At 44.7% G+C, this 25,485-nt stretch overlaps 3 protein-coding genes across 13 annotated transcripts; 2 read left to right on the top strand and 1 right to left on the bottom strand.

Moving 5' to 3' along the window:
- Positions 1–41: 41 nt before the first annotated feature.
- Positions 42–3,650, top strand: LOC120900361 (magnesium transporter NIPA2). Its single transcript, XM_040307251.1, has 2 exons — positions 42–602; positions 794–3,650. The coding sequence occupies exons 1-2, from the start codon at positions 371–373 to the stop codon at positions 1,666–1,668; spliced, it is 1,107 nt and encodes a 368-aa protein (XP_040163185.1). The 5' UTR covers positions 42–370; the 3' UTR covers positions 1,669–3,650.
- LOC120900360 (PIH1 domain-containing protein 1-like) lies at positions 1,851–9,157 on the bottom strand. The gene is made up of 4 exons (XM_040307250.1): positions 9,006–9,157; positions 8,832–8,931; positions 2,510–3,282; positions 1,851–2,201 (listed from the first exon to the last, which is right to left on the bottom strand). Exons 1-4 carry the CDS (start codon positions 9,072–9,074, stop codon positions 2,022–2,024), a joined length of 1,122 nt encoding a protein of 373 aa, XP_040163184.1. The 5' UTR covers positions 9,075–9,157; the 3' UTR covers positions 1,851–2,021.
- On the top strand, positions 4,712–25,449 carry LOC120900355 (multidrug resistance-associated protein 1). Of its 11 annotated transcripts, none has more exons than XM_040307225.1 (16): positions 4,712–4,932; positions 9,364–9,493; positions 9,757–10,050; positions 10,121–11,278; positions 11,343–11,480; positions 12,372–12,518; positions 12,867–12,951; positions 13,021–13,846; positions 13,933–14,065; positions 14,136–14,343; positions 16,860–17,083; positions 21,119–21,336; positions 21,414–22,135; positions 22,210–22,376; positions 22,456–22,643; positions 25,229–25,449. In XM_040307225.1, exons 2-16 carry the CDS (start codon positions 9,449–9,451, stop codon positions 25,239–25,241), a joined length of 4,566 nt encoding a protein of 1,521 aa, XP_040163159.1. In that variant the 5' UTR covers positions 4,712–4,932; positions 9,364–9,448; the 3' UTR covers positions 25,242–25,449. The 11 variants fall into 11 exon arrangements, with proteins under 11 accessions (XP_040163159.1, XP_040163160.1, XP_040163163.1 ...); XM_040307226.1 differs by lacking the exon at positions 12,372–12,518 and adding an exon at positions 11,617–11,763; XM_040307229.1 differs by lacking the exons at positions 4,712–4,932; positions 16,860–17,083 and adding an exon at positions 19,999–20,219 and having other exon boundaries at positions 9,449–9,493.
- The last annotated feature ends 36 nt before the right edge of the window (positions 25,450–25,485 follow it).

The following is a 25,485-nucleotide window of genomic DNA, read 5'->3' as shown; positions in this document are numbered from 1 at the left end:
AAAATTTGACAGATCATTCCATGGCCCAACCTGCCCTTCCCATCTGTACTCAAAGCTGCTCTAATCAGATCAAAGCGTAAACAAAACATCCAGCAGCCAGAATCAGATTGCTGACCGAAATTGAGTCACTTCTTTTTCCATTTTTCCTGCGTTCGTCATCCGTTCTGATAACGCGTTGTCTCCCCCAGTGTCGTAGCTACGCTACAGGGTCGTCCAGATTTTCGTGTCCAGTGCATCGTGAAAATGTCTTGCCTAGTGTGACCTTTTCTCGCTATCGATCAGTGTTTAGTGTAAGAAGCGAAAAGCCCCCTGGACGCACCACCCAGAACAGAGAGGGGTTAATTAAAAGATCACACGGGGCGTGAAAAAAATGCCTTCCGCAGGGGCAGCAGCACCACCGCCAGCCATCGACGAGCTGTACATGGAGCGTGACTTCTACATCGGGCTAGCGCTGGCCCTTTCCAGCAGTATTTTCATCGGGTCTAGCTTCATCATCAAGAAAATTGGCCTGCTGCGGCTTTCCCGGGTCGGTTCGGTGCGGGCCAGTGCCGGCGGGTTTGGCTACCTGCGCGACTGGATCTGGTGGGCCGGGCTTATCTGCAGTAAGTATAGCGAGAGGCGCAACATTCCACACACGATCGCATGACTCACTGGGGGGCAGAACTTTGTCTCGCTCGTGTGCGCTTTGAGAGAATTTGATAAGACCACACACACACACACACACACAGCAACAACATTCCGCTCCATTCTAAAATGCCCTCCTCCCGTTGTTCTCTTCCTTTCATGCCTACAGTGGGTGTTGGTGAGGCAGCCAACTTTGCCGCGTACGCCTTCGCGCCGGCTTCCCTCGTTACGCCGCTCGGAGCACTCAGCGTGATCGTGGCCGCCGTTATGGCTTCCCGGTTTCTCAAAGAGCGGCTCAACCTGCTCGGCAAGCTCGGCTGCTTTCTGTGCATCGTCGGCTCCACGATCATCGTCATACACTCGCCCAAAGAGGGCGAGGTGGAGGATCTTAATCTACTGATCGATATGCTGCAAGATCCGACCTTCATCACGTACGTCGTGCTAATTCTTTCGCTCGCACTCTTCATCGGATGCTGCATTGGGCCACGGTACGGGCACAAGCACGTAGCCGTTTACATACTGCTCTGTTCCGCCATCGGCAGCCTTACGGTCATGTCCTGCAAAGCGCTCGGGCTGGCGCTACGCGACACCCTATCTGGCAAGTCGAACGATTTCGGCATGTGGCTCCCCTACTTCCTCATCATCGTGACGGTCGTGTTTGTGGGGATACAGGTAAACTACCTCAACAAAGCGCTGGACATCTTCAACACCAGCATCGTGACGCCGATCTACTACGTCATCTTTACCACGCTGGTCATCACGGCGTCCGCGATCCTGTTCAAGGAATGGCGCCACATGCGCCCCGAAGACATTATCGGCGATCTGTGCGGCTTTTTCGTGGTGATCGTCGCGGTGATATTGCTGAACGCGTTCCGCGAAATGGACATTAGCTTGAGCGATGTGAAGGGCATTATGCGACCGAAGCGGGAACTACTGTCGCACTCGTCCCACAAAGGCAGCGCACAGTACGAGGACTATTTGAACGACAACGAGGAGCGTGGCCCGCTGAAACCACACTATGGAACGAACTATCTGAATGCGTAACGAACGATGAGCGAACGTGCTGCTGGTGGTGGAGGTGGTGGTGGTGGTGGTGTGATACAGTTTGTACGGGAAACGAGCAGCACCAAGTTGAACTTGAAGCAAGTGTAACAGACGAAAAGGGTGATATACCAAAAATCAAGATCACTTCACTAAATTATAACGAACGAACAAAAATACCCTCATATTTGGAACGTATGTTTTTGCTTTCGAGAATGCTTTTTTGAAAAGAAACTCCACATAGAGATTAGGACCGGTAGGCAGATTAGAACTAGAAATACAGCTTAGGGAAGGGAACAAACTCACACAAACTCTGTACATATTTCCATCCCGACCGTGGGCGACGCCATCCGACTTTAAGCCGCCAACACTGGCATCGATACTTGCAGGATCTTTGTGGTGGTATCGAAATGAGCTTCCACCTTGCTTTCATCAATACGATAGTCCACGAACACATCGAGCAGGTAGCCTTTCTTGCGTGCCTCCAGCAAAATGCGATCCTCGCCCACGTCCAGCGTAATTTCGCTCGATGAAACCTATATCATATCGTCATAGAATGGAGTTACAAATTATCAAACATCCCACTGGAGACCTTTACAGGGTTTTCCAGGAGTTCTCATAGCTGTGGGACTCTTCAATGTCTCTTTCATACGTGGAATGAACTTAATGTAATGAGAATTTGACTCTATAGCACCCTTGTTGGACAAATCTAATAGGAATTTCCAAGAATCCTATCCAAAAAGCGTCTCATAGACACCAATTTCCAACTAATGAAGTTCACTTCCAATAAGAAAGTGTCCGACAACCCCTGGAAAACCCTGTAGCAATTTCGCAATTCACTTACACATTCCGGCAGATGGAACTCTCCTATCAGTCGCTTCGCCCTTCCGGCGGGCGGTTCGCGGAACAGCTTACTTTCCGGCTTCTTCGTGGCGGCCTGCGAAATGGCCACCTTTGTCGGGTCGGGCACGTACGTGGTAGTGCTGTCACTTTGCTGCTGTTTGGCATTTACCACCGATACCGGTGCGACAGTACGCGAGCTGTTCGTTTCATTTTTAACCGTTTTTACCGTCCCCGCATCTGCGCCAATCTCTTCGATGAGTGGTTTCTTCGGCTGGGCGCCCGCCATCAGCGGTCTCGGATTGTCCAGCTCGGTGAGCAGCGCCCGGTCGGCGTCCGACTGGTGCGGATAGCTTTCGATCACCTGCCGCACGTCCCGGTTCTGGATGTTGTGCGGAATCAGCTTGTCGATGAACTTTTTGTTCTTCAGTATGCGAAAGTTGCTCTCGTCCAGCGCGACGTTGTACTTATTCTCCACCCCATCGAACAGTACGCTGATCAGGAACTCGCGCAACAGCCCGCCGGACTCAATTTTGGCGTAGAATTTCGTATTGATCGCGATATCGCACACCTGGCAGCCCTGGTTGGATTTGTCCAGTGCGGGGCGGGGCTGCGTGATGCTCATCGGGATGCGGAATGCGTTCGGCTCACCATCGTTCAGGATGCGTATCAGCTCGTCCTCGGTAATATCGCGCGGCGGCGGGATGCCATCGGTTTGGCAGAGATTGATGAAGAACTTTTCCTCCGTTCCCTTCTTGAACGCTTTCACGCAGAATCCTTTTTCAAAAAAAGAAAAGAAAAGCAGGAATTATAACATGAACGACAATAAAGATCGTTTCACATGGCCAGCAAATTCCAGAATTCCACACCCATTTTGAACTATTATCATGTACAGTTTGAAGAGTTTAGATAGACACGGAAAGGATTTGATAGCAATTATGTAAATCATGAACAATGACAACAATGATTATCATATACAGTTTGAAGAGTTTAGATAGACACGAAAAGGATTTGAAAGCAATTATGCAAATCATGAACAATGGAGTACGGGAAACCCACTGCATCAAAAAGCAGCTTAAAATTGAACTGAAGTATTTGTAAGAATTTATAAAAGAAGCAAATAAAACCGAAAATCCTTCTACATATTCGGAATGTGTTTGTATAAAAATAAAAATGACCTATTGGAAGATTAAAGGTACAACAAAATAAGCCTATCCATCCATCAAATAGAGTTGCGATTACCAATCAAGATAAAACGAATGAAAACCTGTACGATCGTGCACGAAGAAAGAACTAGAATGACCAATAAATAAAAAAGAAAGAAAAACAGCATGCAAACAAAAAGCAAAAATTCAAACAAATAGCATCTCCCATGCGTATGGGGCACAGTGCGCACCGCCGTATGGACAATGACTGGCTAAAATTTTCGTCATCGAAAGGCACCACTCGGCGCGTTCCATGACGTTATATACCATTGCTCGGCCACAGACACACTTGCGCCACAAGCACCGATGCATGCAACGATGACGTTATCGTGGCACAGCGCCAAACATGATAAGCGCGCGCAGAGCATCATCGATCGATGGGGGAGCACCAATTCGAAGCCATACTAGAAGAGGGGAGGAGAGTAACTTGAGTCCCTAGTTCCCTGACACTGACCCCACAGCTTAGAGTGTTGTTTGGTAGTGGTGAGAGACATTCAATGAACCCAACAACAACAACCCGCGGTGCTGCCGCGGTCAAAGTAATTCGATTCGAAACATTATGCTCCACCGTACGTACAATACACACCAACCACATCGCCTCGGTCGTCTAAACTAACGGTCTAAAATGGGGTAATATGTAGTTTCGTTAAATACGGAGAAAACAAAACCGGAAAATGAGGTGACGGAAAGGAAAACTCATTAATCACGTGTGAAAAGCCACAACCGGCGCGCGGGAAAAAGCCATGCGGACACAAACCCCCACCGCACGTTGGCGGAACGGGCCTGAAGCGCGGGCGAGAGTGCGCACCACTTTCGATAGAAACAAATACACACACGCGGTGACCACGGTGGCTTCGTGTGAGTGTGTAATGAGGGTTGGTTTGTGTAGCACCGGCCGGCCGGCCGGAGAGAGAGAGAGATATCTCGTCGTTGGTGGAGGAGGAACCCGAATCGCAGCAAAGCCCGCCGATCGTCGCAAAACGTTTCACAGTCAGTCCATTCGGAACGGCCGCGTCAAGCGGACGAGAGGAGCACATACGCGCGCGCACACAAGCGACCATAAACGACCGGTGAACCGGTACCATCGGCAGTCCATCCATCCGGGAACCGCGGGTGATCTCAGTTTGTTCGTACGCACGTACCGGTGGTGGTAGTGGTGGCGGTGGTCGCGTTGGAAGCAACAGTGCTTTGCCAGAGTTTTCGTGTACAAAAACAATAGAATGTAAGTAGAGTGTGCGGCGCACACGAATGTGTATCACGAGGTTTGGTCCCTTTTATCACCTTATCAGTGCTGTGCGCTGGTATATGGGTGGTAAAGGGCGTTTGAATTGATGTTTTTGTGGGGTAAAAAGTGAAATTGAAACGTTTAACTAATTCCCGCTTGTTTTTAGTCGTAAGGGCTATTATGACGAATTAGAAAGGGCTACTGTTGTGGTGAGAGTGAGGTGGACATTTAACATCCATCACCACTTCGGCACCATTTTGGAAGCAAATTTCTCTCCGATAATTTAACAAGCCTGCCTTCAAAAACAACCCCAAAACGCGCAAGCGAATCACCATTGCGGTAGCGTCTGCCACTTGCGCAAAAGAAAAGCATCACAGGCGACACGACCACGTGTTTCATTGAACTTGAAAATTTAAATATACTTATCTGCCGTTGATGCGGCCTTCTTCCGCCATTCGCCAGTGCCGGAAGACCGGTTGACAACAACAAAGAACGACAGATTAGATTCGTTTTAAATACATGTTACACGGGTGGGTTGTATATATATATTTAAATCAACCGATTCCAACCGACAAAAACGTGTAACCGGGGAGGAAGAAGATGAGGTTAACGGACTCCGCCTCTCCTCATCATATCAAACATTGTGCAATATTTGCTCGCCTACGGCTTTGAAGCACCAATGTGTTGTGTTGCACCGTGAAAGAGGAAGAAAAAGTAGAGGTAAAACGTGAATTCTATGCTGGTCATCAGTTAAATGGCCACCCCCATCCTACTACCCCCTTGGCATCAAAACGTAGCTTGACCCGCTCTCACGTTCCTTCGTAGCTACATGAATTATTAGTGTGGACCACCGTGTGTGTGTAAATAGGCGCAATTCTATTAACAATCGAAATAGATTGTTAGTTTGAGCATAGGACATGACGTGTGCTGTGTAACTGAGTGTGTTTTGTGGCACTGCCCCCTTCATACAGGGATAGTAATCGGGGTGCATTCGTCTGATCCATCGTTATCATCAATTCCGCCCCCTCTCTCTCTCTCACTCTCGCCAGATCGTAACAATTATTTCGCTTAAATGGTTGGCCCAGCGCGTACAAATTAGTGTGATTGAATCGTGAATGTCGTGTCTGTATGTTCGTTGGTTGGCTGGCTCCACTGGAAGCTGTTCGTGTTTGATTGAAAAGATATGGAAATCCGTACAGCGAACCCGCGTCTCGTGTAGCATTTAAGAATGTTGGACCATCTCGCCAAGTGAAGAGGGGTTTGGGACTGTGGTAGTCCAGTAAAGATGTTCCTAAAATAAAATACCATGCACGAAAAGCAGGAGAAACAAACAAAAAACGCGACTAATTTGGCATTCTAACGCTTCTCGGTTCACCCGCGCGGTTCACCAAAGATCACTTAGCGAAACGGGGGAGGAAACAAACAAACAAACGGACAGACAGGTGAATATGTTAGCTAACAGTTGGCTGAAGAATGCAGGGAAAAAATAAACGTTTGTCATTCGGTCCATCTCTTCCAGTTCTTCGAAATCCGGTCGTCACAGCTCGTCCACACCGCGGGCATGTATGTACAAGCAGCAGATCGAGAACCGTTGATTTTGAACAACAAAAAAAACCCCAACGAACCTAAACGTTGTGCTGTGAGCACTTAATTTGGTTATGCGACAATAATGAGGGGGTAAAAAAGTTCCGTGTTTGTGGCCGGTACTATATTCGAGTGAGATGACCCCCGCCGGAAACTGAGCTAAGAGAAGTGATTTATTAAATTTACGTATGACGAATCATGAACAATGCCGTGAGCGCTGAATACCTCCCAATGGATCGTGTGTGCTGTGTGTGTTTGTGTGTTGGTGTACGCTCCAGCTGGCCGCACCGCTCGAGTTGGGTGTTAATCGCTTAAAAACGTGTCCCAACGGTGAGAGATGCCGCCCTGTGGTGAGGCACAGATGATGAGTGAAGATTGGGTACAACAAACATTTGATGAAACCAGTACCCTGTAGTTGCTGGTGCCTGTAACTGCCAAGGACGTATGCACTCTGTGAGGTTTGTGTGTGATTAGTGTATTGGTTGGGCGGAAGATCAAAAGCGAAAACGTGTCTGTATGTGTGCTGGGTGCATGAAGATCTTGTTCTTCAAACTTGTTCTTCTGCAAATCGAAGGAAGAACAGAAAAAACGACTTCAACCACACTAAACACAAGCGACACAACAAAAAAGATGCGTAACGAACCAAGCATCCCAAACCGAGCCAAGAAACCACCACTCTCGCGCACACACGCACAGGGGAGTGGAAGGGACAAGTGTTAAAGAGAGATGATCGCGACCCACGACGACGCAATGACTGGCAGAAATTTTTCGTTTGGATCTCGCAAGATCATTAATGTTGCTTCTTACTTGTTTTCACGCGTGTGTAGCAGCAGTAGTCGTCCGTCGTCCCTGGACGGGGAGGAGGGCAAGCTAAATGCCGAACGATCATGATGCGATCTTTTCCGGTCGGTGGGTATTCGACGTACGCTGGCCCGCTCAACCGGAAAGCCCTTTTTCCTAACGGATTGTTGCGGAGTTTTTAAACCAGCAGCAATCGATCCATTCGTCGACTGGTCACTACTTTGCAATGATTTTATGTTTTTGCTAACGTTTTCCTCTTTGCAGCAAATGTCGCGACCAGTTGTTTGTCCGAGCCTTTGTGTGTTTGTGTCACGATAGGAATTATCAGCTGATACATTCTTGTGTTCCACTGCTGTGCTTCTTGATGCCACCCAATCAATGATAACAGCTGTTTTAAGCGCGCTGCTCTGGGTGTGTATGTGTTTGCTGCACTTAACCCGCCCCGGCTTCGATACGCCCGTTGTTTGTGATTGCAGTTATTTTTCAAACCAAGTTTTCCCTGCACTGTTTCACGCTTCGCAGCATAGAGCTTTTCCTGTTGATTTGTAACGGGCACTAGGGCAAGCGGGCTAGTAAGTGGTCAAAGGTTTACTTACTAAACATAGCGCCCTATGCAAACGATGGGATGGAAGTTTGTTGAAAAGAGCCTTGAACAAACTATTCACAGTGACAAATGATAAGACGCCGGGCCCGGGCCTTAAGATAAGCAGATGAACTCGCTAATGAGCCCGCCGCTCGGGTGCAAGCGCCACAAACCGGTCGACAAACATTTGTCCTGCTGTATGTATATTTTTTGTTCCTTCTTGCACAATCCAATATCTTTCAAAAGCATGATCTTGCAAGGTGTTATGCCACAGCGAGGTCAAAAGCAAACTGATACTGATACTGAGTTCTCACAACGAGTACCAGAACGAGAAAACCTGCTCGAAACAGGTTGAAGCGTGCACGGGACAAGATACGGCAGGGAATCGCTTTTTAAATCGTCCGCTCATATCAATCATCCTGTCCATCAATGCATTTGATAATACTTTATCAAAAACTTCAAACACGGTTTCGTGAGTCATGTACAATTCGTAGAATAGTTTAACCACGTGCCGGCTTCATGACGACACATTGCGAAACAGTTGTGAATTGGAAAGAAGTAACTCAGCACAGCTCCCAGAGTTTGCGCATCTTGCGTGTGATAATCGTCGCTTATCTCGGAGGTCGCACGGTTCCACCGAGTGGCAAGAGCCACTGTTCCACTTCCTAATTGTGCAGTTATCAGTAGGCGGCAGAATGCGATATTCTTTCCCACCGCCGAATCGCACCGCTACACCTTCGAAACAGATTTCGCCGCAAACAATTTGTGCTTCATTTGTTGCGCACACTCGCAAATAATAAACATTCGCGCGATAGCTTTTTCATGGCTTTTTTTTAACAGATAGTGCCAGACATTATTCAAGCGTTATCGGTATTAGGGGGAGTATATTGTTTGGAAGCCTTCCATCCAACGACCTTGCTAGACTTACCTGGAGCTGGCTTAACAATCTTTGACCGTCCGCTGCTGATGTCGTCGGCCAGTTCCGCTACTGGAGCAAGGAAATTCTCCAGCTGTTCCTCCGCTTCGTTCTGCGGGTGGGTTTGAGAAGTAAAGTTGGGTTACTGTTTCAAAAACAGATCGGCACGTTGTGTAGACCGCTTACCTTCACTATCTTGAGACTGGTTTCCAGTCCAGCGCCATCGAGAAGTATGCTTTTAGATGATCGACTCATTTTTATCGGGATTTTGCACCGCACCACACTTGTTTGCTGCGAAAAGAAAACAATTTTTCTGCGGCAGCTCGCTGACAGTGGTTGGCGTTTGGCGAAACGTCAAACCAGGCAGGGGTACTCAATTCGTCTTTCGATGAATAGATTTGCGGAATCCACATTTATTGCAGTTGAAGAGACTTAAATTTCCTTCTCGTTTCAATAATTTAACAGATTATAGCAACAACTTTATTTAAACCCTTTTATGTGAATTTCACAATGCTTTTTTGTATTTTCTTTTTCCGTAACAAAGTTTTATCCGATTTCGACTGTCACAACTGTCAAACGACTGGACCTAACTTCATCCTACAGTGCACCCGGTGCGTTTCGTTGGAAAAATGGAGACTCATCCAATGGATGAATTTTGCGGCTCTCGGTTTTGGGTAAGTAAATCAGTGAAAAAAGTCCCAATCTTACAAAATTGTTACAGTTTCCGATGGATGAAACCTTTGTGAATGCCATTGCAATAAAGTACGCAGTTAAAATCGTGCAAAACGTGCGGAAATAACGATATCAATTATGTGACGAAGATGGGGGAAGAAAAGAAGACGATTCCCACCTGAATAGAAGACACACGGTTCTGTGAAACCGGTTTGTTTACATCATAATGTCAGCGAGCGCTAATGTGCCTCTCTTCCGGCTACAGGACTTAAATCTCACCTGGTACACGGACGATCCAGATCTAACGCCATGCTTCCAGCAGACCGTACTGGTGTGGGCACCGTGTGCATTTCTTTGGCTGTTCTCCTTTCTGGAGCTGTACTATCTGCGAAAAAGCGCCAACAAAGATGTACCGTGGAGCTTCGTCAACGTATCGAAGCTGCTAGTCATCGGTTCGCTGATCGTACTTACTATCGTTGATCTCGCAAATGCAATCTCAACGGATGGAATATCGGCACCACTGTTCTATTACACGCCGGTGATAAAGCTCGCCTCTTTCGTAAGTGTGGAAATATTTCCTGAGCGATGATAAGAACAGTTTCATTTGTGTATATTGCTAATAATTCCAGATCTTTGTGGCTATCCTAATCTACCTCAACAAGCATTATGGCATGCGAACGTCGGGGCTGTTGTTCCTGTTCTGGTTTCTGCTGACCGTGTGCAGCATACCGCGAGTACGCACTGAAATCCGAGCTTACGAAGCCCGTGTCGTCGAAGATTCGTGGGCCGAGTATCAGTTTGTGAGCTTTCTGATATTCTTTTCGCTCACGTGCATCATGTTTCTGCTCAATTTCTTCGTCGACAAGCCACCGCGCCAATCGAAGTACGAAATCACCGATAAGGATTGTCCCGAGCTGGCCGCCAGCTTCCCATCGCGCATCTTTTTTGCCTGGTTCGATCGGTTAGCCTGGGTCGGCTTCCGCAAGCCACTGGAGGTGGACGATCTGTGGAAAATGAAGCCCGAAGACTCGTCCAAGGAGGTGTCGCCGGCTTTCCTGCACCATTGGAACGAAACCCTCGAGAAGACGTACCAGTCGCGTGAAACGAGCAATGACGTCACGTTTAAGAAGCTGGGAAACTCGGCACGTGTTGATTTTCGTACCACGAAAGCTAAAAATATTGCTTCCATTCTACCGGCACTGATCAAAACGTTCGGTGGAACGTTCTTGCTCGGTTCGTTCCTTAAACTTGGTCAGGATTTGTTGACCTTTGCCTCGCCCCAGATCCTGAAGCTCATTATCGGGTTCGTGGGCGGTGAAGAACCGATGTGGAAAGGTTTGATGTACGCAATCACCCTGTTCGTTGTTGCCGGAACGCAGACGCTGCTGCTGGGACAATATTTCAACCGGATGTTCTTCGTTGGACTGCGTATCCGTACCGCGCTGATCAGTGCCATCTATCGCAAGGCGCTGATCATTTCCAACAGTGCGCGAAAAGGTTCGACCGTCGGTGAAATTGTCAATCTAATGGCGGTCGATGCGCAACGCTTCATGGACTTAACGACGTACATTAATATGATCTGGAGTGCTCCACTGCAGATTGGTCTGGCGCTGTACTTTTTGTGGCAAATTTTGGGCCCTTCCGTGTTGGCCGGGTTGGCTGTGATGATCATCCTCATTCCGGTGAATGGTGTAATTGCCAACATGATCAAAACGCTCCAAATTAAGCAAATGAAGAACAAGGACGAGCGAGTGAAGCTAATGAACGAGGTTCTCAGTGGTATTAAGGTGAGTAAAATAGGTTGCAGATAAAGGAAGTTGATACAGGATAACGGTTTTTGTCTATTTTTAGGTACTTAAATTGTACGCGTGGGAGCCAAGCTTCGAGCAGCAGATACTTAAAATCCGTGACAAGGAGGTGAAGGTCCTGAAGTCGGCCGCATACTTGAACGCTGGAACATCATTTATCTGGTCGTGTGCACCATTTTTGGTAAAGTATTTTTGTTTCATCTCTAACAAACCTTTTGCCTCGCGAAGATGTGCGCATACCTGATCGTGGCCGTGATTTTATACTTTTGAGCGATACATTTCGAATTGAACACGCGTTTTTGATTACATTTTCCAAGGTTTCAATCATTTCCTTCGCTACATACGTCCTTTCCGACGAATCCCATGTTCTCACACCGGTGAAAGCATTCGTATGCCTTACGCTGTTCGATATACTGCGAATGCCTCTCGTGCTGCTACCTGTGCTGATCGTTTACGCGATACAGGTAACATCGTTTAAGACGATTCACGGCGTCCGGTGTTCGGTGTGCTGTAGATTCGTATTCTCTGTGCTTTCGTAGCTTGTTTCTAACGATGTCGGTTCTACTGTGGAGCCTGGAAGCCCAAAATTATGCAATTAATCACCTCCCCATTCAACCCAAACAGCGTAGTAGACGTAATCCTAATACTTAACTCGTCCATCAAGCTGTCCCACAGCTACCGCACCTTGCAAAGAGCTTGGATCAGGTTGGATTGTTCTACGGCATACGATCAACAGTGTGCAGCATCTGTTATTTCACACCATCTGCAATGTTCTTTCTAATAATGTTTATCATTTATTCCGTTCTCTTCTTCTCTTCTTCATTTCTTTTGTTTCTCTCTTTATTTCTCTCTTTTCATGCATATATATAACATTGACACTCGTTGTTTTACACTCGACTGTCGCACCTGGTCCCCCTGAAACAATAACCGATCAAACAATCCTTAACATTCCATGGGTTCCATGGGTCAAACCACCAATCACCCATCCCATATCCTTCCTACACCCAATGGCTGTGTGTCTTCTATGTGTTTGTTTGTGTGTACGGCACCAATCACACATAATCTCACGCAGGTGTCGTTGGTCACTTTTGCCACCTATGTGCTGGTGGATGAGAATAATGTACTGGATGCAAGCACAGCTTTCGTTTCACTTTCGCTTTTCAACATCCTACGGTTTCCCCTGTCCATGTTGCCCATGCTCATCTCTAATATGGTGCAAGTAAGTAGCGGAAACGATGTATAACTATTGTTTAAAGCTATTTAAAACTGTTTTGATTGGTTTAGATTGTATAAAATGCATGCCTTATAATTTATTGTATCAATATATAAAATACTAGTTAACTGTCGATTTTCGCTTTTCTTGTCATAGGTATTTGACCATATTTTGCTATTAATTTATGATTTAATTTAAAGTCGAATGTAAAATTAATCAAAAAGTATAATCTGTTATTAACGACGAATGCATTATTAAGTTCCGTGTTTTTAATAGAGGAAACAGTAGTAGCTTTAACGACAGACTTCAGCCAAACAAGATTCAACCTTCTTTTCCCCTATTTTTTGACTCCAGACCAGCGTTTCTGTGAATCGCATCAACACTTTCCTGAATCAGGAAGAACTGGATCCTGACAATGTGCAGCATGACGAAAAGGAGTGTAAGTAAATGCAAGCGCGTACAAATTGTGCCTTAAACAATTCAAGCTTATTGGTTATTTGCCGTACAGCTTCTCCTTTGCTAATTGAAAATGGCGTCTTCTCGTGGGGCGGTGAGGAAACCACACTCAAGAACATCAACGTACGCGTTGAGAAGAATCAAATAGTGGCCGTCGTCGGTACGGTCGGATCGGGCAAGAGCTCGCTGCTGTCGGCGTTCCTTGGCGAGATGGACAAAATATCGGGACGCGTCAATACGCTTGGGCGCATCGCGTACGTTAGCCAGCAGGCATGGATACAGAACGCTACTCTAAAGGACAACATCCTGTTTGGCAAACCAATGGACCAGCGACGGTACGCTCGCGTGATTGAAGCGTGCGCCCTGAAGCCCGACATTGAGATGCTGCCCGGCGGCGACATGACGGAAATCGGTGAGAAGGGCATCAACCTGTCCGGCGGTCAGAAGCAGCGCGTTTCACTTGCCCGTGCGGTGTACAACGATGCCGATGTGTACTTCCTGGACGATCCGCTCAGTGCGGTGGACTCGCACGTCGGAAAGCACATCTTCGAGCAGGTGATCGGGCCGAGTGGGTTGTTGGCGAAAAAGACACGCGTGCTGGTGACGCACGGCATTACCTACCTGCCCAACACGGACAAGATATTTGTGTTGCGGGACGGTGAAATTTCGGAAAGCGGCACGTACCAGGAGCTGATGGATAAGAAGGGCGCGTTCGCGGAGTTCCTGATTCAGCATCTGCAGGAGGTCAGCGAGGAGGAAGAGGATTTGGATGAGATCAAGCAGCAGCTGGAGAATAGTGTCGGTGGAGAGGAATTGTTAAATCAGCTGAAGCGCTCCAACAGCAAACGATCGCGTAGCGAAAGCACCTCGGAAACAGGGTAAGCTAAAAATTCCCAAACCATGATACGATCGATGATTTTCGGCCGTTTTTAATCGACATTTACTCTTTCGCATTTCTCATCAGCTCGGTAAAAGACATTTCGCGTCAAAACTCCACAACGGACAGCAACACAAGCTTGCGTCGCCGAACGTCCGAAAAGGCTCCAGAGGTGGCGAAAACGAAGCTTATCGAGACCGAAAAATCGGAAACTGGCAGTGTAATTAATCTTCAACTATTCGCTATGTGCTATCAACACACATCCCCTAACGTCTTCATTTCGATTTTAGGTCAAATGGGAAGTGTACAAGCATTATCTCAAGAGCATCGGCTTAACGCTCTCGGTAGCGACCGTGATTCTCAACATGATCTTCCAAGGCTTCTCGATTGGCTCGAACCTCTGGTTGTCGCGCTGGTCTACGGACGATACGGCCGGAAATGATACCAGCCGTCGGGATATGTATCTCGGCGTGTACGGTGCATTCGGAGCCGGTCAAGGTATGAACGCTCATTAGAGTGTGCAGTGTCATAATCTTCCATTTTCAGGCAAACGAGACATTATTTTTCCCCCTCCCCTCAATACAACAACTACACTTACTAAGACAAGCCCTTTTTTACGATAAGGAACCTCACATGAAGCACCTACAACGATAGCAATGTGCCAGCTTTGTATGGTACATTCGGGTTACGTTTCAACGTAACTCTGCATTACTTACTGCATTACTTACAGTGAAACTACAATGCTGTAATCAAAAATATCGATGATACACATTAGGCATGATTTCTATCCTTTTGTTTCCCACTACTCTTAGTACAATGCTTCCTATCTTTTAACTTTTCTCACATTAATTTCCATTCGGTAGTTCTAAAGGTACTAAAAAACTCTCCTACTTCTAATCAATGCCTAACATTTATTATTTAAAATTGTCTAACTGCTTCTATACAACCCACTACTACACCAAATCCTACTTACACTCACTCTGTATAGTTTTGTTCCCAAGTTGTTGTATAATTTTCTTCACTTTTTTTGCTGACCTTCCGCCAACTTTTACTAATTTTTCCCTCTTACATACACACTAACCTCCACTCTCCAGTACTGGCAAACTTTGTCGCTACCCTAACGTTCGCACTCGGCTCGCTGTATGCGGCCAAAACGATGCACGAATTGCTGCTGCGGTACGTGCTCCATTGGCCGATGTCCCTGTTCGATACCACTCCGTTGGGTCGTGTGCTGAACCGGTTCTCCAAAGACGTCGACACGGTGGACAATACGTTGCCGCAGCTGATTCGCTCGTTCCTTGCACAGTTCTTTGCGGTAATAAGATTTAACGATAAGTTTTCAATACCACCACCACCACCCGATGGTTCTATGGTCGATTTTTACACCACTCGTTTCCACAGTATTAAGCGTTAACGCCTTTTACAATAGGTTATCTAAAAAAAATAAGAAATATAAAGACTAGATTGATAACGTAATAGTCAATTCCTTAAGGAAAGCAATAGAAAAGGGTATTTCCTGCAGGTTATCAAATATTTTCCATCTTTTATATGTTTTATAACTGCTCTATGTTTTATCTTTTGGTTTTATTTTCCACTCCCCTTCAATGCACTTTTCTTTAACAATTTCTTCTCCCTTTTATTTCCATGTAAAGATTTCCTTTCCAATATCTAACATGCATGCAAACTACTACTTCATTACTAAATCTTTTTCTGCATTTCTGGCCCTACAAGAAGGTGCAAGGTGTTCTTACCTATGGATTTTTACAAACTCATTACAAATGCATTGTCAATCTGAACATCCCTCCCCTTTCTCTCTGTATAATTTCATGCAAATGGGATGGTTAATCGTTCATCGAACGCATTTTTTCTTCATAAACCCACACCAAAAACCTTCCCATTCTCTCCAGTGATGGCCAGCTTCGCCTGTTCTCTATCGTTTGCGTTGGGAGCACTGGCCGCCGCCCGGGAGATGCATGTGCTACTGTTACGGTACGTCTTGCACTGGCCGATGGAGCTGTTCGACACAACCCCGCTCGGGCGGGTGTTGAACCGCTTCTCCAAGGACGTTGACGTGCTCGACAACACGCTGCCGCAGGTTCTGCGCTCCTGTCTCATGATGTTGTTTGTGGTAAATGATAAAACACACTCATTCTCTTCTTATCAATTCGATTTGTTTACCTGTTTTGCAATAGTTATCAATTTTTGTTATTTTTGTTGTTTTTATTCTTGATTTTTATGTTGTTATTATTATCAGTTCACAAAAATGCATGTAGCTTAGATGTTTAAACTTTGAAGGAAAATCAAGATTCAAGTGCATTGTGCTAAAGAACAAGTAGAGCAGTATTTAACATTTGAGGAGAATTATAGGCGAGGCATTTTCTTCCTATATTTGCAATTAACAATGTCATAGGATGCAAAACATTTGACTTAGAGATTGCACAAAAATATTCTACGACTAGTTAACGTTCGTTCGGCAGCATTGTGTTGAATTCCACTATTGCTTATGCTCTTGTGCTGCCCCATTTGTGTGTTGTCTAAGTATACCCTTTCATCCACACATTGTACTCTGTGCATGATCATGAATCTCCTCTGTCCCCCTATTGTGCATGCTTTAGTGAAGTGTTAACTGTTCTGTCTTTCAAACTACGGATTAACCCCTACCTTCCTGTCTATGTGTGTATCATATGTGTTTTAAAGAACCAATTCAATCCGATAAAAATCTTTCCGACCCCATTACGCCCTCCGCATATAACCCCTGTTTCATTTCAGTGTTCCATTGTGTGCAATGTGTGTATCCTTCGTGGTTTGCTGTTTCGTTTGCTGCTTCCCGTTTTTCGTAATTGCCATTGTGTTTTGCCCTTTCTAATGTAATTCCATTTTTTTCTGCCATATTTACGATGCGTTTTGTTGTATGTGTTGTGTTGGTTTGTGTGTTAACGATCACCGAAAACAAACGACCACGATGCATGCATGCAACATGCTGCTGCTGCTGCTGCTGCTCTGCCCCACCACAGTGCTAAGCACCTTCCTGTCGACGTTGTTCCTTTACATTGGCGCGCTGGAAGCGTCCCGTACGCTGCACAAGACGCTGCTAAGGCGCGTGCTGCACGCTCCACTGACCTCCTTTTTCGACATCACGCCCGTCGGCCGGGTGCTGAACCGGTTCAGCAAGGATATCGACACGACGGATTCTGATCTGCCGGCGACCCTGCGCGCCTGGAGTGCCTGCTTTTTCGGGGTATCGTTTTCGTTCCAGTTGTCGGTTATCTTTTTGTTATGTTGCTTCCTCTTTTTTCCTAGTTACGTTGCGTTATTAAGTTTTCTGTGTTGGTATTTTCCCGCCTTCTCGTTGGTCGTAGATCGCCTTGCCAAAGAACTAAACTAAAACCGTTGCATACAAACCACCAGTACGAACATACAACCCTTTTCCTTCCTGAACTAAGCGGATCTCGGTGCTTTTAGGGTGAATTTAATACAAACGCCGCGTTTGCGAATAACACACTGCTCCTCTTGCGCTGCACACACACACACATAATTACAGAAATCAAAAACAAGTACGGATTAAATCTCATGTCTCATGTGGGTTGTGTATCGGGATCGCGCTCTCTCTCTCTCTCTCTCTCTCTCCCAGTAGTTTATAACTACCGAAATCAACCGTTCAATATGCGTTACGTTTAAGTTTCGTCGTTTCCGACTCGCGTACCTCGGATCTCTCTATCTCTCTCTCTCTCCACTAAATCGGCACGCTTCAGTGAAACAATTAACATACAGTATCTAAATTACCTCACTATTCACCGCTAGATGTTGTTCTGTTCCTTTTCTCTTCCCTTAAACGCTCACACAACACACACACGCACACGCTCTCTCTCCTTCGTCAGTACTAAGCTTGTACCTTAGCGTGCTAACCCTAGTGATGGGCTCGATCCAAGCGACGCTTATCCTTCACCGACGGCTGCTCGAGGGCATCCTGCGGAGTGGTATGACGTTTTTCGATACCACACCGAGGGGCCGCATCATCGCACGCTTCTCCAACGATATCAATACGCTCGACTACAGCCTACCGATGAATATTAAAAACTTCATTCCAACGGTGCTAAGGGTATGTGTTGTGCCGTCTGCCTTAGTCGAGTCTCTTCTCGCCCTGCTCCCCCCCTCGCTCCCCGCATGCCGGTTTGTTATTTAATGAGTTTTTTTTTATAATTTTTGAATGGCCGGTCCTGGCCGGGGATCGACACAGTTTACCGGCTCCGCTCTGTAACTATTGCTGCGTGGTTTATCTTTTTGCTGTTGTCTTTTTTTGCGTTGGGTTGAGTTGTTAGTATGTTGGTTTACTACTCCCTTGCCAGTTCGTTGCCACTAATTCAATTGTCTATAGTTGCGTTGTTAGATAAAATAATAAGAGTGTGTTAATTATATCACGATACGCATGTAGGTTTGTGTGTCGTTACATTTAAAATATTGTTTTAATTTTTCTCCATGAATTCCTATCACATTTTGCAATTATAAAATATGTAGCATAGTCATAGGGTTGTGTTTAACGCACATTTTGTTTAATGTTGCCATTGTGCGGAGAATAGGCGTAAAGAGAATTTCTTAACTATACGGACTAAAGTATTCTTATTCGATATTTTATATTGTAAATCGTAATTTCTATGATGGGAACAAAACAGTACAGACACAAATTACTACACATGTCCCACTGCTATAAACATTTCATAATTCATCATCTGATCGTAAGGATCGTTTTGTCTGTCATGATCATATCTTAACGGCGAGGCGCATCGATCACCGCCCAAAGTATACTATTACGTTGGAAGTAACAGCAAACACACTCGACACCCCCCTTTATCCTTTCCAGGTGTGGCTCGCGTTGCCTTCGATATAACGCTTTTTCTGGGTTGTTGGGCGGCGGCCGTACGCGTCCATAAGCTGCTTCTTACTAATGTGTTGCACCTACCGATGGATTTTTTCGATACGACACCGATCGGTCGTATATTGCAACGGTTCTCGAAAGATGTGGACGTACTGGACGTTAAGTTGCCAGGGCTTTTGCTAGATTGGATTATTTGTGCGATTGAGGTAAAGGTTCGAACTCTACTTTTGGCTTTCTTATGAAATTTAGAGTATCTCGATTCAAGCAAAAGCAGTCAAAAGCAACATTTTAAAGAATGCCTATTTGCTGTTGAAGGTATATAGAGGAATCGATCATCCTACGCGTGTATATAAAACTACATTTTTATGTTACCGTTGTGGGTATTCACGGGTTTTTCGATAAAATAAGTGCTGTTGGAAAGGTTGGATACACACACTCATACAACACATTGCGAGATGTGGTAGAATTGTACACAAAACTCATAAAGAAACAGTACAGTTTCGCATTCGCATCGCTTTTTCTGTTCCGGCCCTACATTGTTTGGTTTATGGTTTGCAGCAATACTCTCTTTCTTTTGCGAACTGCCGCCTCAGTTCGGTACGTTGCGTGCAGCCCGGCGGATGCACGCCACGCTGCTGCAGGCCGTGCTGCGGCTACCGCTTGCCTTTTTCGACATCACACCTACCGGGCGTATCCTGGGTCGATTTTCCAAGGATATCGACGTCATGGATAATGAACTTCCCGATACTGTACTATCTATAAGCTATTGCTTTTACGAGGTAACATACATGGTGGTTCCTTTCCCTTTGTAATAATGCATTTTCCTCATTTTCTGTTAAATTCGAGCGATTGTAAACTAAAGTATGTCATTATCCCATTATTATGTATCAAATGCTTTTTACCCATTGCCCATTGTGTGACCATTGCTGAATGTGCTGCTCCAAAAGGATCGTTCGATTACAAGGAATGTATTTTTATCGTGACGACTGATCCCATATGGTCGATTATTTTTGCCGGGTCCAAAACATACAGAGATGAGGTATCGATTTAAATTGATTTTTTGTTCGTATTCAAACAACTCCTGTAACCGACGAGTTTTGTAGTACTGCTGTGCTTCTGTGACACTTTTGACTCTACCCACAACTACACTGAATCCCCTTGGTGAATCCCCTTCTCATTGTTACTTACAAATTCAACCCCCTCTTAATCAATCTCCCTTTCACGAACCGCTTGCACTCATTCTACATGTTATACTCCATTTTCCGATTTTATGTTTCTAGCCTTTTTGTCATTCTTTTGCGATTTGTCGCCCCAGCTCGGCACGTGGCGGGCGGCAAAGCATCTGCATGCCACGCTGCTGCAGGCCGTGCTGCGGTTACCGATTGCCTTTTTCGACATCACACCTACCGGGCGCATTCTGGGTCGGTTCTCTAAGGATGTCGATATTCTGGATAACACGCTCCCCATTACTGTCAGTGAGCTAAACTATTGCTTCTTTGAGGTAACGTTGGTGTAGCTCTTCTATTTCCCCTTTTTTTCCTCAAACCTTGCCTACAGCTTTCATGTTCCATTCCTAGTTTTCACTAATCATCATGTTTTGCAACTATTACTACGACTGTTTCTCCGGATGCCTTCTATTTGTTGTGTTCACATTTGTTGTGTATTTAACCTTTCCTTCTCGTTGTGTGTCTCGATGTTTCATCGAGCTCTGCTGTCAGCTCTTTTTTAAGCTTTATTTATGATAAGAGAGTAAATTTGTAAAATATTTTCATCATCTCCGGAATTGCTGTTGAATCGAAGCTCAATTATTCAGCAGTCATGCTAAGCAGGCTCAATCCTGACACAGAAATTTTGGGATGAAATAGAATTGATTCTGTAAAAAATAAGTCATTACTGATTAAGATACTTAGTACCATTGGCAATGTCACACAAGTTACTTAGTACCCATTTTCGCTGAATACAGTGCTGGAATGAAGACACTCAATTGCAAAGAGAAGGGAGCTTTTAGTGGGCCAACACTGTAAATATCATACCAATATTGGTTCTTTGTGTATGATTCGCTTTTAAAAGTTCGTAATATACATCGTCTGCTAACTACTCGCCCGAAACGTTACAAGTTAAGAATATTTTTGTCTGTAAGCCATATGTAGCACTAAGTTCGAATATGTTTTCTTTAGTTTTGCTTGTTTAGAATGCTTGCTAGTAGAATGATAATCTGATAGCAAATTAGACTTAATAGTGGAATGTAGCTTTTATTTCTTTTTCGTTTGAGAAGACTGTAGTTTACCTTGACTTTTAAGCCACCATTTCAAAATTTTAAACTTTACTAACGTTTTCCATTTTACTCCTATTATTCCTTCGCGGGGAAATCCCAATCATGTGTGATCGTTATACCTACAGGTGGTTGCCACCTTGGTAGTGATCAGCATTTCGACTCCGATCTTTGCCGCCGTGATCGTGCCGATCGGTATTCTGTACTATGCCGTGCAGCGCTTTTATGTTGCCACATCGCGGCAACTGAAGCGCTTGGAGTCGGTGTCCCGTTCGCCGATCTATTCCCACTTTGGCGAAACCATCCAGGGCGTGCAGACGATCCGTGCGTACAGTGTGCAGGATAGGTAAGCTAGAGCATTATGTAAAACAGCAATTAGTTAAACATATTAAACATATTAAACATTCCCCCATTCGTTTCTAGATTCATACTGGAGTCGGATGAAAAAGTGGACGGAAACCAGCTGTGCTACTGTCCGAGCATCATCGCCAACCGCTGGCTTGCCGTGCGGCTTGAGATGGTCGGTAATTTGATCATTCTGTTCGCTGCCCTGTTCGCCGTGCTTGGTCGCGAAACGATGAACGCCGGTCTGGTTGGGCTGTCCGTGTCGTACGCACTGCAGATCACGCAAACGCTTAACTGGCTGGTGCGCATGACGTCCGACGTGGAGACGAACATAGTGGCGGTGGAGCGTATCAAGGAGTACGGCGAGACGAAGCAGGAAGCCGCCTGGGAGCTGCCGAACAGCACGCTGCCCCGCGACTGGCCGGAGCAGGGTATGGTGGAGTTCCGCGACTTCCAGGTGCGGTACCGCGAGGGGCTGGAGCTGGTATTGCGTGGCATCTCGTTCACGGTGAACGGTGGCGAAAAGGTCGGCATCGTCGGGCGTACCGGCGCGGGCAAGTCTAGCCTGACGCTGGCACTGTTCCGCATCATCGAGTCGGCCGGTGGTTCGATCGTGATCGACGGGCAGGACATTTCCCAGCTCGGTCTGCATGCGCTCCGCTCGCGGCTCACCATCATCCCGCAGGATCCGGTCCTGTTCTCTGGCACGCTGCGCATCAATCTCGATCCGTTCAATGCACAATCGGACGATGACATCTGGAAGGCGCTGGAACATGCGCATCTGAAAACGTTCGTTAAAGGTATGCATTGTGGTTGGGTTTTTGGTTGAAGATATCGGAACGAAGCTCAATGTTGGATTGCTTACTTTTCTAAGGCCTTACTGCGGGAATCAACCACGAAGTTACGGAAGGTGGCGAAAATCTGTCCGTTGGCCAGCGACAGCTCATCTGTTTAGCTCGTGCCCTGCTACGCAAGACGAAGGTGCTCATTCTGGACGAAGCAACGGCTGCCGTGGATCTGGAAACGGATGATCTGATCCAGGTGAGATTGGCGAAAAGCCTCCTCTCCTCGACATGAGCTATATTCATTACCATTTGTTTTGCTTCACTTTCCCCACCAGCGCACCATTCGCACGGAGTTTAAGGACTGTACGGTGCTGACGATCGCTCACCGTCTGAACACCATCATGGACTCGGACAAGGTGATCGTGCTTGACAAGGGCCAGATCGTGGAGTTTGCACCGCCGGCCGAGCTGCTGCAGTCGAAGAATTCCGCCTTCTACAGCATGGCCAAGGATGCCGGTTTGGTGTAAGGATTCAACCTTAACTATTAGCCTTATTAGCACTTTCTTTAGTACACGTTAATTCACTTCATTTCGTGGCACACACACACACACTCTGAGAATGCTATTTATATGTGTGTGTGAGTGACCGTTTTTCTGTTTGTTTTTCTGGTTGAATCTGTTTCATTTTTTGTTTGAATTTTCACTTTCTTGACAATCAAACAATGCGGTTAGTAAAGTTTTTTGAAACTTTTCACATTTTCATATAATGTCCATGCGTCGCGTATGAGAACTCGCATGAAGGTTTAATTTGTATTTTTGTTTTTGTTTGTTTTGTTCTTTTCTTAAACTTTTGTTTTTTGATTTAGCTAATATTTGGAGGCTTAATTCTAACGAAATTACGTTTGTTTGCATTAAACTTCGCCCTAACCGTTAGCCTCTTTTGTGAACTTTTGTTTTTTGTTTCTTTAGTTTTTTAGTCTTTAGTCTTCTTTAATAATTTCGTCGAAACAACAACACATTCTATACACACTCATAGCCAGAAAACTAAGGAAGCAAAAAGGCTAGCATATTTACTTTCTGTGCACGATTTGCATTTACTTAATATGATACGTGTTTACTTATCTTTAGTGTAATTGGTTACTGTTTACTTAAAGTACGAATTATAGAGGATTTTTTGTTTTGTTTCTACAACAAATTCATTAAAAAAACACAACTTTGTAAAAGCCGAGCAATAGTAAAAACATACTCATACGTGTACTTACTATGACGGGTAAGGGGAAAATGTTCCAGTATTTCGTACAGCAGCAGGTGAATCACTACTGAGTGAATAATGACACACACACACATCACAATTCTAACTGTAACATGGCCATCCGTTGTGTAAAACTTAATTCCACCGCTAATGTGGCAAAACATATTCCGGTTTTCTCACAAATTATTCGTGTTTTTATGTTATGCTTAGGTTCAATGTGTGTTCAATGTCATTTGGCCAGATTTCGATATTCTCAACCGATGTGTAATCTTTTTAAGGCTAAGAGTCTTTTTATATAGTTTAATATACACGAACACGAGGTGAGAACGAAGAAGAATATGGTAAAATAAAGTCAACGAAAATACGAAAAGCTAAACAAAAAAAGAATAATGGGCATAATTAAAAAAAGGGTACAAATATATACAGATGCGACTTGTGCAGGGAATCGATAAGGCCAATCTTCAATTGCAAACCAGTAACATGTGTTCATATGCATTAACTACAATAGCCATAACCATAAAGCGCGTACAGAGCCAGGAACTGCTGACTATTGCATTCTCTAATGAACATTCTTTATACACAAACAATCCATTTTTTGCTTATAACGATTATGCTTCTGCAATATTTTAGCTAAACACAAAGCTCAATAGGACGTCGTTCTATTCGTGACACGAATTGCGCAATGTCTCACAATACAATAGTTAGGATATGAACCAGTTACCGAGCTGTGGGATAGTTCGTATGACATCATACAGTTCCTGATTATTAAAGTTTTCCTGCCTCTTAAGGTATTCTGTACGAAAGTCACAATCAAGGCAATAATAACACTATTCTTTTATTGCAAACACCCAAAAGACACACACACAATTCGCTCAAAAGTGCCTTTACCGTGTAAATTGTGGTGTTTTATTACAAAAACAAAACAAAAATGCATAGCATAACATTCATACATAGTGTTCTAAAGAAACTTAACACATTGATTTACGTTAAGGAGAGGAGGGAGCATTAAGGTGTGCGCCTCATACATTTACAGTTCAATACTACTAACGCAACATCATCTAACAACAACTACCGCAAGAGTATCTGTGTTTCGTTCATACACTGTGCATACACTGTGACGAGTAAATAAAGAATCTTACATTGTTATTTTGAACGAAAAGAAAAACAAAATCAAATCGTTTCGTACGCTCGTATAAATATGACACGATCACCATTTTAGCTAGTAAAGTGTATGTGTTTTTTTTGTGTTTGTTGTGTTGATTTGTCACAAGTTAAGGTAAAAGTGAACGTGAAATTTTGGTTATTTTGCTATATTTCAACATATTTCAATCATTTTCTTGTGATTCCCCGCTGACCATTATGTTTTCAAAGTGGGTGAACAAAGCGGGGAATCACAAGGAAATGAATTTAATTTATTAATTCAATATTGTGCATAGTCTAGATAGTTGGGGGATTGAATATCCTTTCTTTTGGTGTAAGATAAGCCAAATTCTGATAAAAAATTTATGAAATATAGCACAAAACTCCAAAATTTCACGTTCTATTTCACTCTATCGCGGGCTTTACGTCTGCCGAAGGGAGGAAAAATAAGGTAAGGGGCTATGATCTGGCGATCATGGTTTCATGCTCTCCTTGGGTAAGCTCATAACATTAATCCCTTCTGTATATGTGTATGTGTGAGTGTGTTAGTGCTTGCAAGGACTCGGCTCCTGCTTATTGGCTGGAGAACATCTATTCGTAAGTACGACGTACAAAATATCATTTATTTTTAATTTATTATAATAATTATTTGCTGTTATCATCGCCACTTAGAAGCTGATTGGCTCTATTAATGCTGTTTATTTTAATATTTTTCAGGAAGTTCCATTAGCAAGTGGTGTCTGGCCTAGTTTCAATTATGTTGCATTGCTAGAAAGACTGGTTACTATCGTTTTTGTTTGATTTTTGAATTTTGTTCAAAAGTTTTTCTTAAATTTTATATCTTTGAACCTCTTAAAGAGCCATATCGTTCTGTCGTATTTATAGGAAAAGTTGAATAAAAAAGAGTATGTAAATACATTATATAAATATTTAGTAAACTACGTTTGCAGTTGAGTTTACGTGACCTTTCGGAT

The sequence above is a fragment of the Anopheles arabiensis genome, chromosome 3 (assembly GCF_016920715.1).
Source record: "Anopheles arabiensis isolate DONGOLA chromosome 3, AaraD3, whole genome shotgun sequence".
Taxonomy (NCBI): domain Eukaryota; kingdom Metazoa; phylum Arthropoda; class Insecta; order Diptera; family Culicidae; genus Anopheles; species Anopheles arabiensis.
The sequence above is the reverse complement of the archived record's forward strand: the minus strand, read 5'-3'. Positions and strand labels throughout refer to the sequence as shown.